Here is a 17,461-nt window from a genome sequence, read left to right as displayed (position 1 = left end):
TGCAAAGCTAAGGTTTACTCTGACGATGGCAAGGAGGTACTTTCTCTGGGGACATAACTGGATTAGCCATGGACAAGTCACACATTTGAGCAATCACAGGGAATGTTGGCAAATATTGCGGCCACCCACTCATCAATTTTTTACCTCTTTGCAAGCACTGGTGGATCTTGCTGGAACACAAACACAGCCCAATCTTCCTGTCTAGGTTGCGATTATAGATGGGTAATAGGGTGCAAGTCCACAGCTCCCTGAAAGTGGCGAACACAAGTTGATAGGGTAGTGAAGAAGGCATACGACATGCTTGCCTTCATTGGTCAGGGCATTGATTATAAAAGTTGGGAAGTCATGCTGTAGCTGTATAAAACTTTGGTTAGGTCACATTTGGAGAATTGTGTGCAGTTCTGGACACCCCACTATAGGAAGGATGCAGAGGCTTTGGAGAGGGTGCAGAAGAGGTTCACCGGGATGTTGCCTGGATTTGAGTGTATTAGCTAGAAGGAGAGGTTGTACAAATTTGGATTGTTTTCTCTATGGGACTACCTAATAGAAGTATATCAAATTATAAGGGACATGGATAGGATAGATAGTGAAAGTGTTTTTCCCAGGGTGGTAATGTCAAAGACTAGACAGCAAAGGTTTAAGATGAGAGGGGGGAAAGTTAAAGGAAATGTGCAGGGCAAGTTTTTTTTTTACACAGAAGGTGGTGGGTGCCTGGAATGCACTGCCCGAGGTGGCAGTAGAAGCAGATACAACAGCAACCTTTAAGAGGCATTGAGACAACATGAAGAGGCAGGGAATGGAGAGATGTGGACCATGCATAGGCAGAGGGATTAGTTTAGATTGGCATCATGGTTGGTGCACACAAGGTGGGCTGAAGGGCCCGTTTTGTGTGCTGTACTGTTCTACCATTCTATATAATTCACCCAAGATCTATGGAATAATGCTTAGGTGTTTCAATCATTCTTAAAATGGCACTGAACATCTTGAGAGTTCCTCTGGTGATTCGGGCAACCAGTGGATGGAAGTGAAAAATTCTATGTTCCAATAGGTTGTGATCATTCCAACACTGCCAACACTACACATGCTTCTACAGCCAGCATGCACACACTGAACTCTGGCTGATTTCCCCTTGGCCTCGCCAGCCCCTCAGGTCGCTCCCCTGTCTTCAACCAGATTCACTAATTGAATATGGATGAAGGATTGTAAAGCCCAGCATCACACTGGGTGGTCCATATGTGTATTAAGCCAAAGGAACATGATTAATAATAAGATTCAGTGATTAGCACATTTTCTTTTCCCTCTGGAACTTTGGAGTGTATCAAACTGACTTGATAAATTTTCTTTTTTTCCATCCGAATATAAAACCTCATCCTTGGCTCCTGTAAGGAAAGGAGCTAATTCTTTTCTTATTCAATTAACAGATTGCCAACTAAATAAATAAAGTGCCAGAGAGTAGGTAAAATTGATTCCTTTGCCTATGTTTTGAGCAAATTTTCTGCATCTACCACAAGGTGCTGAGTATACTGGGATAGTCTGCCACAGCTTATACATGCTCCAAGGCAGAACATACAAAATTACACAATTATTCTATCCTTTTCTTCATTTTAAGAGGTTTTCAAGGAATAAACTGTTAACAAACATCTGCAGTGCTGCTGCCCCAAGCAATTTGAATTGATTTACCAAATGCACTGTGGAGTGAATTGGGAACGTTGTCCTGCACTGCAATGAACCTTCAAAGCTTTCTGTATTTGTGATTAATAGAAATTGTCGGCTTCTGATCTCCCTGGCTCTGTACAAAGCCGATGGTGGATCTGATCCACAAGGTCCTAATGCAGCTTGACTTCTGAACCAAGTCTGAACCTCGAGCCATCCAATCTCAACCAAGCTCTACTCCACAGTTTGATCAGCTTGGAACTTCAGAAACGGAAAGAGAGGGCTTGAATTTAGATAGAACCTTTCCCAACCTCAAACAGATTTATCAGTCAGTGAAGTGTTTTTGGACCTGTTGCATTAAAACATAGAACAGTACAGCACAGGAACAGAACACCTCTATCGTATCTGCCTCCAGCACCACCCCTGGCAGCACGTTCCAGGCACCCACCACTCTCTGTGTAAAAAATTGCCCTGCACATCCCCTTTGAATTCCACCCCTCTCACCTTAAATGCATGTCCTCTAGTATTAGACATTTTGACCCTGGGAAAAAGATACCGGCTGTCTACTCTGTCTATGCCTCTCATAATGTTATAAACTCCTATCAGGTCTCCCCTCAGCCTCCGCCGCTCCAGAGAAAACAACCCAAATTTGTCCAGCTACTCCTTATAGCACAGCCCCCTAATCCAGGCGGCATCCTGGTAAACCTTTTCTGCACCCTCTCCAAAGCTTCTACACCCTTCCCGTAATGGGGCAACCAGAATTGAATGCATCGGTTTTGTACAGAGCCAGGGAAATCAGAAGCTGACAATTTCTATTTATCACAGATACAGAAAGCTTTGAAGGTTCATTGCAGTGCAGGACAACATTCCTAAATCACTCCATAGTGCATTTGATAAATCAATTCAAATTGCTTGGGGCATTGAAGCCAATTTGTGCACAGCAAGCTTCCACAATGTGAGAACAACTGGATTATCCGACTCCGCGATGTTTATCGAGGGAAACACGTCAACCAGCATTCTGGGGATAACACTACTGCGCCTGTCTGAAATCGTGTGATGTGCTTTAACATCCTCCTGAAAGGGCAGTCAGGCCTCGCCTTAGTCACCCAACTAAAAGGGGGCTTATCTGAAAAAGCAGTACATGCTTGAAAGAAACTGCATGTCAAGCAGCATCTGTGGTTAAAGAAATAGAGTTAACATGAGTTCTGGTGAGAGGTAATCGACATGAAATATTAATTGCTTCTTTCTCCGCAGACACTGCCTGACCTGCTGAAACGTTGCAGTACTTTGTTTTTATTTTAGATGTTCAGCATTATTTAGATGACTATAGTACCATTAGTACGATCTTATTACTGTGCTATGGTATTGCACTTTCCTTTGAAAAACATTCTGTGTACTTCCCCTTTAAGGAGACTGTTACTGTGAACATGCCTGGGGAGTAGTAATAAAAAAAACAGCCTTTGTTTGCATCATGTTCTGCAGCTTATCTATTGCATATACATAGGACAAATTGGTGCAGCTTACATTGGCATAGCTGGTAGTGCCACACCCTCTCAGCGCCAGAGACCCAAGTTCAATCCTGACCTCAGGGGCTGTCTGTGTGTTCACACGTTCTCCGTGTGGATTTCCTCTGGGTGCTCCACTTTCATCCCAGGCCCCAAAAGCATGCACGTTGGAGGGTTAATTGGCCACTGTAAGTTACCCCTAATGTGTAGGTGAGTGGTAGAATCTGGGGGGAGCTGAGGAAAATAAAAAATAGGTGGTCAGGGCGGAGTCTGTGGGCCGAAGGGCCTGTTTCCGTGCTGCATCTCTCTATGACTGTATGACAACTGCAACTCTAGAGCATCAGCCGAGATTATGTTCCCATGACCAACTGACTCTGGGTAAGCTTGGCTGTGAGCCACCACCTTTGTTGCTGAGTGGCTGGGCTGGATTTGCCCTGACAGTTTTCCAGCAGTTCTGCAGAGAACCAACCGCTCACTGTAGCAGGATATCTAGCATCTTTCCAGTTCCCAGTGCATGTTCACTGCAGCACAGAAGGATGGGATGTGCCAGAGGTCAGATGCAGGTGCATCTGGCCTTTGTTGCAGCCCGTTCTCCGTCCCACCCTTGGACTCCGTGCCAAGTCTGGGATGGTTCCATAATGTACTGAGCTGAGGTGCTGAATACACTTGGAATATGGCTCATCGGAACCAGTCCTTCAGTGTAAAGGCAGCTACAGCTAGTGCATCTGGTCTCGTCCCATTCATCTGAACGAGGCTTGCTGAGCTTTACTAGAACAGAAAGTTAAGGTAAATTATGTTTCACTTTAAACTATAATTAATATTAACACTTTTAATTTTTTAAATTATTTACATGTTTTTAAATTGGTAAATTGCTTTATTATTGTCACACGTACCGAGGTACAGTGAAAAACTTTGTTTTGCATGCCATCCATATAGATCATTTCATCACATCAGTGCATTGAGGTAGTAGAAGGGAAAGCAATAACAGAATGCAGAATGAAGTGTTACAGTTACAGAGAAAGTGCAGTGCAGGTGGACAATAAGGTGTGAGGCCATGACGAGGTAGATTGTGAGGTCAATCTCTCTGATATTAGAGTCCTATGGAAATGTTGGGGAATGCCTGTAACGGCACAAGCTGTCTGGGGCCATGAGGGCACTCCGTGGGTGGGTCTTGAGCCTCCGCTGCCTGCGTCCTAGTCGTGAACCATGGGACAGTGGCAGCAATGAGCTCGGCAGGACACTGGGAGCTGCTTGGCCGCAAAAGGCGAGTGTGCTTGCAGGCTTCCCATAACAGGTGAAGGCAAGTGTAGGTCAGGCTGCCTGCGATCCTGCCCAGTGTCTGTGTTAGTCCAGTCCAGTCAGTCCAGCCCAGTCACTGTTGGACTCAGAGCCAGTTCTTCTACATCACTTTCTGTTTGCTTGTTTTGCTAGTTATTAACTATCCATTAATAAATATGTTTGGTATTTACCATCTAATTCCCAATCTTCTGACAAGTGTCACTGAAACTTTAAACTGTGTTCCTCCACAGATACTGTCTGACCTACCAAGTGTTTCTAACGGGTCTCCGTTTTATTTCAGGTTTCCAGCATCTGCCTATTTTGCTTTCAGTCCACAAAGAACAACTGTTCAACAGGGAGAATCCGGTGTGTGCCACACAGTTATAAGCTGAGCTTTTGACATGTCTTCACGTTCAAGACTGGATTTTACACAGACGTGGAATACATTCAAATGAAAGTGTTGCAATCAGAGCATTAAAAGTAGCACAGGTAGCAGAAAGTGCACTCAAAGGCATATTGAGAATTTAGTTGACAAATGCACTTTCCTTTTCGAAAGAATTTCCCTATAAAGCAAATGTTATGATGTCAGGAACTAATTAACTGTCAAGACATCACAAGGAAGAAGAGTGCCAAATTTTCCCACCAAAGTGTCTGAAATCACTGCAGTCACTAAACCCATTGGCTGGGCTCCTTCACTATTCACATGCCTCTGATCAAAAGCTACACAATTGCTTGAAGGTTAAACAAGTGATAGGTTGATAGGCAAGTTACCCTTAGCATGGGTTAACAGCAAAAAGAATCAGGTTGATAGGCAAGTTACCCTTAGCATGGGTTAACAGCAAAAAGAATCAAAAGAGAGTTGGTGGGCATATGTGAGAGAGAATAAGTTGCAGGGTTACAGGGAAAGGAGAGGGGGGATGGTACCGATGGCATTGTTCCCCTGGGAGCCAGAATAGACTTGATTGGCTGAGTGGCTTCTTTCTGAGTTGTTACAAGTGTGGTGTAACAGCAAAGTGAGGTCAACTAGATGCTCTTCAAAAGAGTGAGCACAACTGGTCTTCATGAGTCCTGAGCTACTCTCTGACGAAGGCATACTAAAAAGAAGTCATTCATAATTTCTTCCATTTTTCCCCCAAGTGCTATTCTTTCCTAAATAAACCCAGAGCTGAATGATCTATCTCAGATTCTTCCTGAGCAGTAATTGCCTTTCAGACTGCCGGTGTCAGAAACTAACCTTTCAGTCACCTGTCCTCTGGGAATTCCCTCCCCAGTCCTCAAGGTCTACACACCTCCTTCCCTGCTTCTCTTTAAGGATATCCTACAATTCCTTTGACACCAGTCCATCCATCTTCTCTTTTCTTGAAAGCAAGTGCATGTGTAGGTTGTAAGTGTGCCACAGTCATACAGACTCCAATCAAGTCAAAGCTAAACTACACTGCAGACAGAATGGGAAGGTGTTAAGTCATCTATAATGTCTTAGCACCTCACTGCTACCGCATTGATTCCAATCACAGGGTCCAACCCTCTCGAGGTCACTAATTACTTCAGTACCAGATCCCACGGGAAACTTTCTACATTTCTTACCAGATTGGAAGTTTGATCGATGACTGACACTGTAGATGCTGGAGAGGTTTCATCCATGTCAAAGGTCAACTGAATGTCCTCCTGTTGAGCAAAATGACAACCATTAATTTAAGATCTATTCTTCAAGTAAATGGTCTTAAAGGATATATCAAGAAGATTATTTTTAATAACTACACCTATTAGTGTATATAAATAAAAGTTTTGTTCAAATGTTAAAAATGATGATGGCACAGAAAAAACTGGGATACATTTCAACCACTCAGTCGTGTCTACAGAGAGGGGAAAGCTACCAACAGCCATGGTTCAGCTTTTGTTACTCTACAATTGATCCTATCAACAATATTTATAAGGTATAAAATATGCATAGCACAATAAAACTACAAAATTTCTAAAGTGCCACAAGGTAAAAATACCACAAGACCATAAGGTATAGGAGCAGAATTAGGCTATTTGGCCCATCAAGTCTGCTCCGCCATTCAATCATGGCTGATTTTTTTCTCAACCCCATTCTCTTGCCTTCTCCCTGTAACCCTTAACCCCCTTACCTATCAAGAACCTATCAATCTCTGCCTTAAATACACACAATGACTTGGCCTCCACAGCCCTCTTTTGTGGCAACGAATTCCACAGATTCCCCGGCCTCTGGCTGAAGAAATTTCTCGTCATCTCAGTTTTAAAGGGACGTCCCTTTATTCTGAGGCTGTGCCCTCAGATCCTGAACTCTCCTACTAATGGAAACATCCTCTCCACGTCCACTCTATCCAGGCCTTTCGGTATTTGGTAGGTTTCAATGAGATCCCCCCTCATCCCTCTGGACAGAGAGTCAATAGACCTGAATTTCAGAAGCAGAGTTTGACACTTTCATGTCAGTACATTGCCCATTCAGTGGATACAACACAGGATAAACTTGTGAACCATTGCAATGTGGATTTTACATCTCACCAGAGTCAGCCTTTCTTTCTACCCTTCCATAAACTGGTATTTCCATCTCCAATTCCAAGATCACATTCCTCTCTTCAACTTTCACTACTTTTGTAATTTTGTGCACTTTTAAAAAATTTTCTCCCATGTGATTTCCACCCCCCTACCCCTCAGCCTAAATTACCTGAAGTATATGTGAACCACGTCAAAGGTAAGACTGACTCTGTCTGCTGCACCAGCCCAACTGCAAGCTCACAGGACAACCCTCAGCCATTGTCTACCAGAGTTCGGAGTCACCCACTGGAGCATCAAACTGTTAGTAAAATCCCTGAGTTTTTGCTTCGATCACTATGTCCAAGTCCAATCCAAATGCTGGTCACTGTGCATTGTCCTGGCACCAGTCCTAAATTTCATCAGCTTGAAGGGGTTAAAAAAATCCCTTGGATTTATGTAAGACCTGTATTGTGGCATTAAAGATCCAAAGTTCAGGATGGAGAGAAATTAAATAAAAATCTCATACCCCCCTGCACTTTCCCCAGATTTTATCTGGAGACAATCCTCTCAATTTATATTTGCAACATTGCTCAGACTTCAGGTTCCCTCATGGAGACAACACTCCCGTTTCCCACCACCTCTGGGATTGCAACTCATCAGGACGTCCTGCTCTCTACCCTACCTTCCTTCTGAAGACCCCAACGTTTGACCTGCATTATTTGAACCACGATTTTCGCAAAAGACTAATGGCAGGCCATGGACATCTTATCAGTCCATAAAGTCCGATGTGTCCAGTGAACCTTCCAAGCTTCCCCATGACAAATACAAATAACAATGTGCAATCGCAGTGAAGTCACCTCCTTGTATCTTTCCAGCTGAGACACAAAGATTTTCTCATGGAAAAGCATGTGTAGCCGCTCTTGCACGTAGTTGTGACACAACGTCTCAAATGATGCCCCTTGGTCCTTCCTGCGGCCTGGATTCTGAAAGCCCGGGGTGTCCAACACCATGATCGACGTCAGTGACAACTGTTGGGAAGAAAGTGACCTGTGGAATACAAAGACAAGAGTCACTTCATGAACAGAAACTGTTCCTCGTTGTGCTTTCAAGTGCCCAATGAACAGCCGGATGTTCAGTTAGACTCTACAGTCAGAATGAAGGCTGTGCAGGCTTGACACCGGAAGAGGAGAAGGAAAATCAGCCCATTCAACCCTTCAGGGATATCATGGCTTGATACAACTTCTTTCTTGGACCTTGACAGAATTAGCTAACAAAGTATTTTAGATTTAGGATTGACCATTGAGTTAGAATCTTTTACATTTAAGGGAGGAGAATTCGACACCTCCATCACCTGTTGTGTGAGGAAGGGATGCTTTTCCCTCCTGCTAAGCAGCCTGATTCAATGTTAAGGAAACATTCCCCTTGTCCTAGATTCTTCCGTCAGCAGAAAAAAAATTCTATCTATCCAATCAATACCTTTCAAAATCCTCTACCAAAGTAAGGTTCCATGTTCTTAGCAAGTTGTCAAAGACCTGATTCTAATTTTTAAACCAAACCTCTTTAAATTCTAATCTCCACATCAAGTGAAATAATTGCTTGTTTTTTTTATCCTACCAATCCCTTTAACATCTTGCAAACTTCAATCAAATCACCTTTGAAATTCCACTCAGAAGTGCCCTAGTTTGTGTGATTTCTCCAGTTAATTTGCACTGACGTACTCCCTCCCAGACCAATATATCCATCCTCATATCTGATGCCCAGAACTACTCAATTACCCAAGTGTAATCTAACCAGAGATTTGATTGACAGCAACATGACTCCTATTGCCTTGTATTTCATTTAGATAATACGCTCCTCTATTTTCATACCAAAACGAACGATATTACCTTTCCCTCATTCTACTCCATTTGCTAGATCTTCCCCCAAACGCCACATTTATCCAATTTATTTCCCTTTGCAGCCTCCTTGTGTTCTCTTCACAACTTACTTTCCTACCTATGTGTCATCAGAAAATGTAGCAACTATACTTTTGGTACCCTGATCCAAGTCCTTTCTCATTAACTGTACAAAGCCGAAGCCCCTGCAGCACACCACTTGTTACATATTGCCCATCAGAAAAAGACCCATCTGTGCTTCCTATTGTACACTAATCTTCTATCCATGCCAATACATACTTCCTACACCATAAGCTTTTACTTTCCAACCCGACCTGATCAAATGCCTTCTGGAAATCTAAGTCCATCCACCAGTTCCACTTGATACACAGAACATGTGCCTTCAAGTCAGAGTCAGAGTTGTGCAGCACAGAGACAGGCCCTTTGGCCCAGCATGTCTATGCCGACCTACACCAATACCACTTGTCCACATCAGGACCATAGCCTTCTATGTCTTACCTGTTTAAGTGTCTGTCTAAGTGCCACTTAAATGTAGTGACTGCATCCTATTCCATCACTTCCCCTGGCAGCCCATTTGAGATATCGAACACTCTCTGTGTAAAATACATATCCCTCAGATCCCCTTTAAAACTCCTTCCTCTCAGTTTAAACCCATGCCCTCTTGTATTTTGACCACCTACCTCACAGAATTTTATACACCTCTATCGGGTCACCCGTCAGTCTCCTCTGCTCCAGGGAAAGCAAACCCAACTTATCCAATCTCTCCTCATAACTAAAGCTATCGGACTTCTGAACCAGTCACCTCTTTCACATCCCCTTCCTGGTGGTGCTGCCTCGTTCTCAGACTCCTAATCCTTTCTCTCTCAGTTGTTCTTTGCACCATTCTGTTGTTTTGTGCTTGTCACTGTACTTATTGTTGGATTTATTATCACCATGTACACTGTTTACTCTGTGAGCTACACGTGAGCAAAGAATTCCAATGCACCCAAGTGTATATGGCAAACAACTAATCCAAATGTGAAGTCCTCTAATCCAGGACATAGGACAGTACAGCACAGGAGCAGGCCCTTCAACCCATGATGTTGTGCCGAACTCATTAAGCTGATGAAACCTAATCTCTTCTGCTTGAACATGGTCCATATCCCTCCACTCTCTGCATATTCATTTGCCTATCCCAAAGCCACTTAAAACACCTGTTATATCTGCCTCCACCACCAGCCCTGTCAGGCCAACTCCCACAAACGCCTCCCAGCCTGCACATGTAGGAATCTCCCAGTCTCCACCCAGCTAATAGGATTCACCTGCCGCTCGTTCCATACTCATCACCTGCAGCCTATTTAACCCCACTTCTCATTCACAGTCCTTGTTCACTCATTGAACCAGCTGGTTGCTCTTAGTTTTACTCTCCCTGCCTGCAGTGTTTAGTTTCTGTTCTCTCCTGTTTTGGGGCCCCTTGTGGCTTGTTATTTTGCGGTCTATTATCAAAGTCATCACTCACTGCTAAACTGTCTCCACTGCTCTGCTTTTGGGTCAAGCCTCCTCTACAGCTAAGACACTGGCAGTACATTCCAGGCACCCACCACTCTCTGTATAAAAACCTTGCCCTGAAAGTTTTCCCCTCTCACCTTAAATGCACGCTCTCCAGTATTAGACATTTCAACCCTGGGGAAAAAGTACTGGTTATCTATCTATGTTTCTCATCATTTTATAAACTTCTATCAGGCCTCCCACTGCTCCACAGAAAACAGCCTGAGCTTGTTCAGCCTCTCCTTATAGCATCTGCCCTCTATTAGACTTCAAAGAATCTGGGTAAATTGGTCAAATGTGGTTTCCTTTTCACAAAACCATGTTGGCTTTGCCTGATTGCCTTAACTTGATAGGTATCCTGCTGTGGCATTTTCCCTGTGACAGACATTAGGCTAACTGGCCTGCAGCTTTCAGTATTCCTCTCTTTTTGAAGGTAGGAGTTGTATTTGCTATGTTCCAATCGACTAGAACCTTCCCCAAATCTGTTTTTACCTGTTGATGAGCATGACTGTAATGGCAAACAGTTCCTCGTATAATCCAGCAGCCATTCCTTCCACACACTCCACACCTGTCAACCGAAGACCTAGGAGCAGCAGAGGGAGATGGGTTTAATACATTACACTCGCATGGTATAGGAAGCAATTTTCCCCACTGCCACTGTATTCCAGGTCTAAATCCCACGCACGGACAAAAGGGTCAACAGCATTTGTTGCCCTTCCCAACCTTCAGAGGTCACAGGGTGGTCCTTCTTGTGACTCCAGACCATGACTTGAAGCTTGCAGGGCAAGAACAGAGCTGAAAACAATCTGCTGGAGGAACTGCTTTTCAGCAAACGTGGCTTCTCTTCTGCTGTGGTTGATGGAGCCCTCTCTCGCACTTCCTTTCAAGCCTCCCGTCCCAGGACATGGATTAGTGAATTTCTTCTGGACTGCCTCGTACATCCCTTCTTAAATAAGGGGATCAAATCTTGCACAGTGTGCCAGGAATGGCCTCACAAGTACCACGTACCATTGCAGCAATATTTTTAATCTCCAACCCACCTTCAATGAGGCTAATACGGTCAGTGAGACACCCAAGTAGCTCGCAGTGGGATGGTAAAAATAACTGACAGCAAAGTAGATGGGAGGGCTGTTCTCACTGCAATGTTTGCTCTGAACATTGCCCCTGCTTTCCAGTAATAATTCTCTGCTAAAAGTCAGTCATTCTCCACTGTGGAGTTGTATAAATGCAAGCATTTCACTTGATTCCTCTCCTCCACTGCCCCTGGATTGAAAATCAATGTTAGTAGTTGTGGTGTGATAGAAAGGCGCTTCTCCTGGGAGAATAAAGAGAGAAAGGATTCATTTCCAATTCCTTGATCTATGGAGAGTGCATGTCATCAGAGTGCTCATTAATTGTAGCCCAACGTTCTCATTTGCATACAACTCACATCAGGCACTGCTCATTTAGAAGCACAGCTAGTCAGGCATAGCAACCTTGTGGAGGCATCCTGAGCATGTTAAGACACAGACAGCAAAAAAGATCCATTTTACGGAGACTCATTAAAGTGAGGGATCACCGCAATGGACGTGTAGCTCTTGATGCTTTGTCAGACCTCCCTTACTTTATCCCATTTACCAAGTATTGAGAACACTTGGCAACTTCCCAGCTGCAGCCCCGGATTACTGGTGCACACATCTCTCAGCAGTGCCAAGGAGCAATTTATTCCCATGCTCTACCTCTGTAATTGAATATTAAAGCAATGCAGATGATCAACAACGACGATACTCACTTAACCACTTAAGCACCATCAGTCCAGAAGCATAAACATGGCAGTTTGTTCCAACATTGGTCTTTCAATGGACCCCGAGGCCAGAGTACGGCACTGGCATTTTGCGCACAGTTTTGGTCTCCTTATTTAAAAAGGGATTTACTTGCAATTGACAGAGAGCAACAAAGATTCCCCACATGTGTTTCTGGGCTGGCGGGCTTGCTGTATGAGTAGACTGGACCTGTATTCTTGAGAATTCAGCAAAGTGAGAGGTGATCGCATTGAAACTCACAAAATCCTTACAGGGCTCAACAGGCAGGATACAAGGAGGATATTTCCCTTGGCTGATGGAGTGGTGAATCTTTGGCATTCCATACCCTGGAGGACTGTGAAGAATCGGTCACTGAGTTCATTCAAAGCAGCAATCAATAGATTTCCAGATATTAAAGGGATCAAGGGACATGGGGACAGTGCAGGAAAGTGGAGGACGAAGATCAGTTGTGAACTCTAGGGCAGAGCAGGCTCGAGGGGCCAAATGGTCTTCTATTCCTGAAGACACACAAGACTGCAGACGCTGGAATAACAGCTGGAGAAACTAAACAGTTCGAGCAGCATCTGTGGAGGCAGAGGGATGGTCAACGTTTTAGGTCGAGACCCTGCATCAGGACTGAGAGTGTGGAGGGAGGATAGCCAGTAGAATGTGAGAGAGAGGGGTGTGAGGCAGCGACTGGTAGGCAGGCAATGGGTGGAACCAGGTGACGTGGAGGATGATGGGCAGATGGAGCCAGATGGGGGAGGGAAAGGGGGGAGTTCCTAATTCTAATGCCCTTACTATGTTCTAAGTTACTTCTAATTATTATTCTGCTTTAATTTAATTTCAAATATCTCTAAGTGCTTCCAGGTGATTTTAGTTAATGCTTTTTATATTTCTTTTAATATTTGTAACTTATTTACTTCAGTCTTACTAGACTTTCAGCTTCTCTGAAATGTGAGAGATGTTTTAAAGCAACTGAAAGTTCCTTACAGGTGGGACAATACATAAAATGTGCTGGAGGAACTCAGCAGGTCAGGCAGCATCTATGGAGGGAAATAAACAGTCGACGTTTCGGGCCGAGACACGTCATCGGGACCGGAAAGGAAGAGGGCAGAAGCCAGAATAAGAAGGTGGGGGGAGGGGGAGGAGCACACGCAGGCCGGTGATAGGAGAGTCCAGGTGAGAGGGGGAAGGTAGTGGGTGGGGAGAGGGAGAAGAAGTAAGAAGCTGAGGGGTGACAGGTAGAAGAGGCAAAGGGCTGAAGAAGAAGGAATCCGGTAGGAGAGGGCAGTGGACCATGGATTAAAGGATGGCGGAGGGGAGGAGAGGTCATCAAGGAGGGAGAAGGGAGCCACAGGAATAAGGGAAGACAAAGGAGTGGGGGGAGGGGAAAGAAAAAGAAGGGGTGGGGGTTACCGGAAGTTGGAGAAATCAATGTTGAGGCCATCAGGTTGGAGACTCCCAAGGCAGAATATGAGGTGTTGTTCCTACAACCTGCGCCTGGCCTCAACGTGGCAGTAGAGGAGGCCGTGGATAGACATGGAATTGAAGTGGGTGGCCACCGGGAGGTCCTGGCTGTTGCAGGGGACGGAGCGAAGGTGCTTGACAAAGCGGTCACCCAACCTGCGTCGGGTCTCACCGATGTGCAGGAGGCCGCACTGGATGCAATAACTGACCCCCTCGGGCTCACGGGTGAAGTGCTACAGATGGGAGTAAGCTTCACTAGTTGTCAAAGCTTCAAGTTGGATGCTGGTGCAATGGGATCAGAAGGGTTGGGCCAGTTGGGAAGGGAGGAGGTGGGGTGGTTGTTGGTGGACCTGGATTGGTAGGAAGAGGACACAAAGGCAGGATCAATAGGTAGAGGCTGAGCAGTTGGTAGGGAAGGAGAATGAGCAGTGAGCACCAACAGCCAACATTAATTGTGGAGAAGGGGTGAATGGATGGAGGTTTGAAAGTCATGAGGAAAGGGCAGAGTTGGAATCCAGGGTGGGAAGAAAAATTGGGTGGGCAGATCGCAGCACGTTGTCAGCTAAGGTTTGTAACCTTGGGGACCGGAATTCCTGTGGGAAAGTAAGGTTAAATAATTTATTGAAAGGGGACCTACCTAAGATGGCTTCCCAGCACTGACCACCACAAGCTGAGACCTCCTGATCTCCTTCAGTAACTTTGAATCTGGTCTCAATTTACTTCTCATTGGAACTGAATGGCATAGCAGATGGAAACATGGCAATGAAGCGATCCAAACACTGAGCAAAGTGACGTAAGAGCAGAGAGGGGATCTGTACCCTTCTAGTGCTCCTGTTTCATCCATGCTTCTGGAGAACACTGACACCTTAGTGCATTGCACAGTCCAGTGCATTCCTGAGTTCCACACCTGTGCAGTGAATCATTTCCCTATTTCCTTACAACATAGAAGGAGAGCATTTTGGCCTGTCTATTTTGGTTCAATGAGCAATCTCATTTCAGATAAGATAGATATCTTTATTCGTCACTTGTACATCAAAACACACAGTGAAATGCATCTTTTGCGTAGCGGTCTGGGGGGCAGCCCGCAAGTGTCGTCACGCTTCCGGTGCCAACATAGCACGCCCACAACTTCCTAACCCGTACGTCTTTGGAATGTGGGAGGAAACCAGAGCACCCGGAGGAAACCCACGCAGACACAGGGAGAACGTACAAACTCCTTACAGACAGCGGCGGGAATTGAACCCGGTTACGCTAACCGCTGCACTACCCTGCCCACTAATTTTCCATGGAACCTATTCTATCCTCATTCCCGTCAACTCTCCTGCACATTCTGCCACTCACCTACACGCTAGAGGCCAATTAACCTACCAATCTATACACATCTGGGATGTGGGATGGAACCAGAGCACCAGGAGGAAACAGAAAGAGGGAGCAGAACTCCACACAGACAGCACCCCAAGTCAGGGCTGAACCCAGATCGCTGGAGCAGTGAGAACGCGGCTCTGCCAGCTGTGCCACTGTGCCACATGTTGCTGCACGAAAACACCTAACACATCTGTCCTCCTGCTCTGCCACTGGACTCTGCACTGCAGAGATGGAGCACAAACATCCCTCAGCTTTACACCAGACACTGCTGTTATATCCAAGATGACTCCATTCACTCGAATGGGGTTGTCAACCTGGATGGAAAAAGTTTTTGTCTATTTTATATTCATTTACATTAAAAGCCTTTCTAAATACATGTATTTTATTTTAATATTAAAAATAAATTTTTAAATAATTTATATTTATACAGGATGCTTCCATTTATCAACCAATGCAAAGAAAAAGGACAGGGAGTTTATGCTAAAAATGTGTACAACATGAGTTAGGACACAGCTTGAGTACCGTATACAGTTCTGGCCAGCTAAATGCAAGAAAGATATGACTGCACTGGAGAGGGTGCAGCAGAGGTCTACGAGGATTTGCCGGGATTGGAAAACTGTAGCTGAGAGTGGAGAAGCCAAGGCTGCTTTCTTTGGAACAGTGGAGGCTGAGGGGGTAACTTAACTGAGGTGTGTAAGATTATGAAGTGCCTAAAGAGAGTAAATAGAACATAGAACAGGCCCTTCGGCCCACAATGTTGTGCCGACATAGCTAATCCCTCCTACCTACAGAATGCCCATATCCCTCTATTTTCCTCTCATTCATGTGCCCATCCAAGCCCCTCTTAAAAGCCCTCAATGAATTTGCCTCCACCACCCTATCAGGGAACACATTCCAGGCATCCACTACTCTTTCAGTAAAAAATGTACCCCTCACGTCTGTTCTGAACCTACCCCCTCTCACCTTAAATGCATGCCCTCTGGTATTGGATCGCTCAATAATGGGAAAACGATATTGCTTGTCCACCCTATCTATGCCCCTCATAATTTTATACACTTCTAACAGATCACCCCTCACCCTCTGCCACTCCAGAGAAAAGAGCCCATCTTTGTCCAGCCTCTCCTGATAGCACATGTCCTCTAATCCAGGCAGCATCCTAGTAAACCTCCTCTGCACCCTCTCTAAATAGAAAGAATATTCCCCTTAGCAGAAGGCACTGAACAGGTACAGCTGCTGCCTCACAGCACCAGAGACCTGAGTTCAATACTGACCTCAGGTGCTGTCTGTGTGGAGTTTGCACGTTCACCCTGTGACCACATGAATCCGGGTATACCAATTTCCTCCCACATCCCAAAGCCATGCAGGTTGATGGGTTAAATCATCACTGTAAATTGCCCCCAGAGTGTAGGTGAGTGGTAGAACCTGGGGGGAGTTGATGAGAATGTGGGAAAAAATAAAATAGGATTAATGTAGGATTAGTGTAAATGGATGGTTGATGGTCAATGTAGACTCAGTGGGCTGAGGGGCCTGTTTCCGTGCTGTATCTCTCTATGATAAAGGGGTGAATTTAAAGTAATCAATCGAGGGATTAAAGGGGAGAGAAGGAACAAAAGTCAGCCAGAGGTTGACTAAGATCGGGAACCCACTGCGTAGGATAGAAAGGCAGAAACCCTCTCCACGTTTAAACAGCACTTGGATGCATGATTCACGATTGTGTCCTGCAGGTCTATAGATCAAGTGCTGGAAGGTGGCATTAGATTAGGTAGCTCTTTTTTGACCAGAACGATCTCCTTCTGCGTTGTAAATTTTCTCTGATTCTACAAAAAGAATGGGCATTAAGTATAAAACTGGTCTGAACTAGCTTCTGAATGAGATGTACCTGCTGTGCTCTCTGAAGTGTCGTCTGAATTAAGCTTGCCAGTTGCCTGTTGGATGACTTGCTTGAGGTGATGTTTGAAGACGGCAGCTGTGAGTTCCTCCAGTTCACATCCAAGCACGCTGGCTGCATTCTGGGCCCATTCAAACTTCATGAATTGCTTCCTGCCCACTGAAAGAATGTGGAAAATATAAACAAGAGAATATTTCAGAATTAGCTCATAACAGCATTAATCAGTGCAATACAGATGGGTGCAGTAACACACTTGATTTGTATCCAGAGGGCTTCACTTCTGTTCCAGAGCTTTGCATTCCAATCCCACCAGTGCAACTGGGAAATTATAACTCAACTAATTATGTAAATCTGCATAAAAACTGTGTGTCAGTAATGATGACCGTGAAATTATTGGGTTATCAAAATGTGGCTTATCAAAAAACCTGGCTTGAGTTTGATAATGGCAGAATTTCTACCTCTTTTATAAAAATTGCAATTCTATTGCACTAGCTAGCTTCTTATACATCTGCCCATTGCAAGAAAGTGGTGAAGGGGCTCCATTGTTGATGGATAGGAAGTTGCAGGATTTAGAAATATGTAAGATGGAAGGAGATAAAT

At 44.8% G+C, this 17,461-nt stretch overlaps 1 protein-coding gene across 1 annotated transcript in view; it reads right to left on the bottom strand.

Moving 5' to 3' along the window:
• LOC127579203 (unconventional myosin-XVIIIb-like) overlaps positions 1–17,461 on the bottom strand; it is a 211,480-nt gene that overhangs the window by 148,879 nt on the left and 45,140 nt on the right. Inside the window, exons 10-13 of the mRNA XM_052031811.1 lie at positions 16,853–17,020; positions 10,850–10,940; positions 7,793–7,982; positions 6,021–6,101 (exon numbers count right to left, since the gene is read on the bottom strand). Coding sequence (XP_051887771.1) covers positions 6,021–6,101; positions 7,793–7,982; positions 10,850–10,940; positions 16,853–17,020 — 530 coding nt within the window. The remainder of the gene's footprint in view (positions 1–6,020; positions 6,102–7,792; positions 7,983–10,849; positions 10,941–16,852; positions 17,021–17,461) is intronic.

The sequence above is a fragment of the Pristis pectinata genome, chromosome 17 (genome assembly GCF_009764475.1).
Source record: "Pristis pectinata isolate sPriPec2 chromosome 17, sPriPec2.1.pri, whole genome shotgun sequence".
NCBI lineage: Eukaryota > Metazoa > Chordata > Chondrichthyes > Rhinopristiformes > Pristidae > Pristis > Pristis pectinata.
This window is presented reverse-complemented; position numbering and strand designations above follow the sequence as displayed.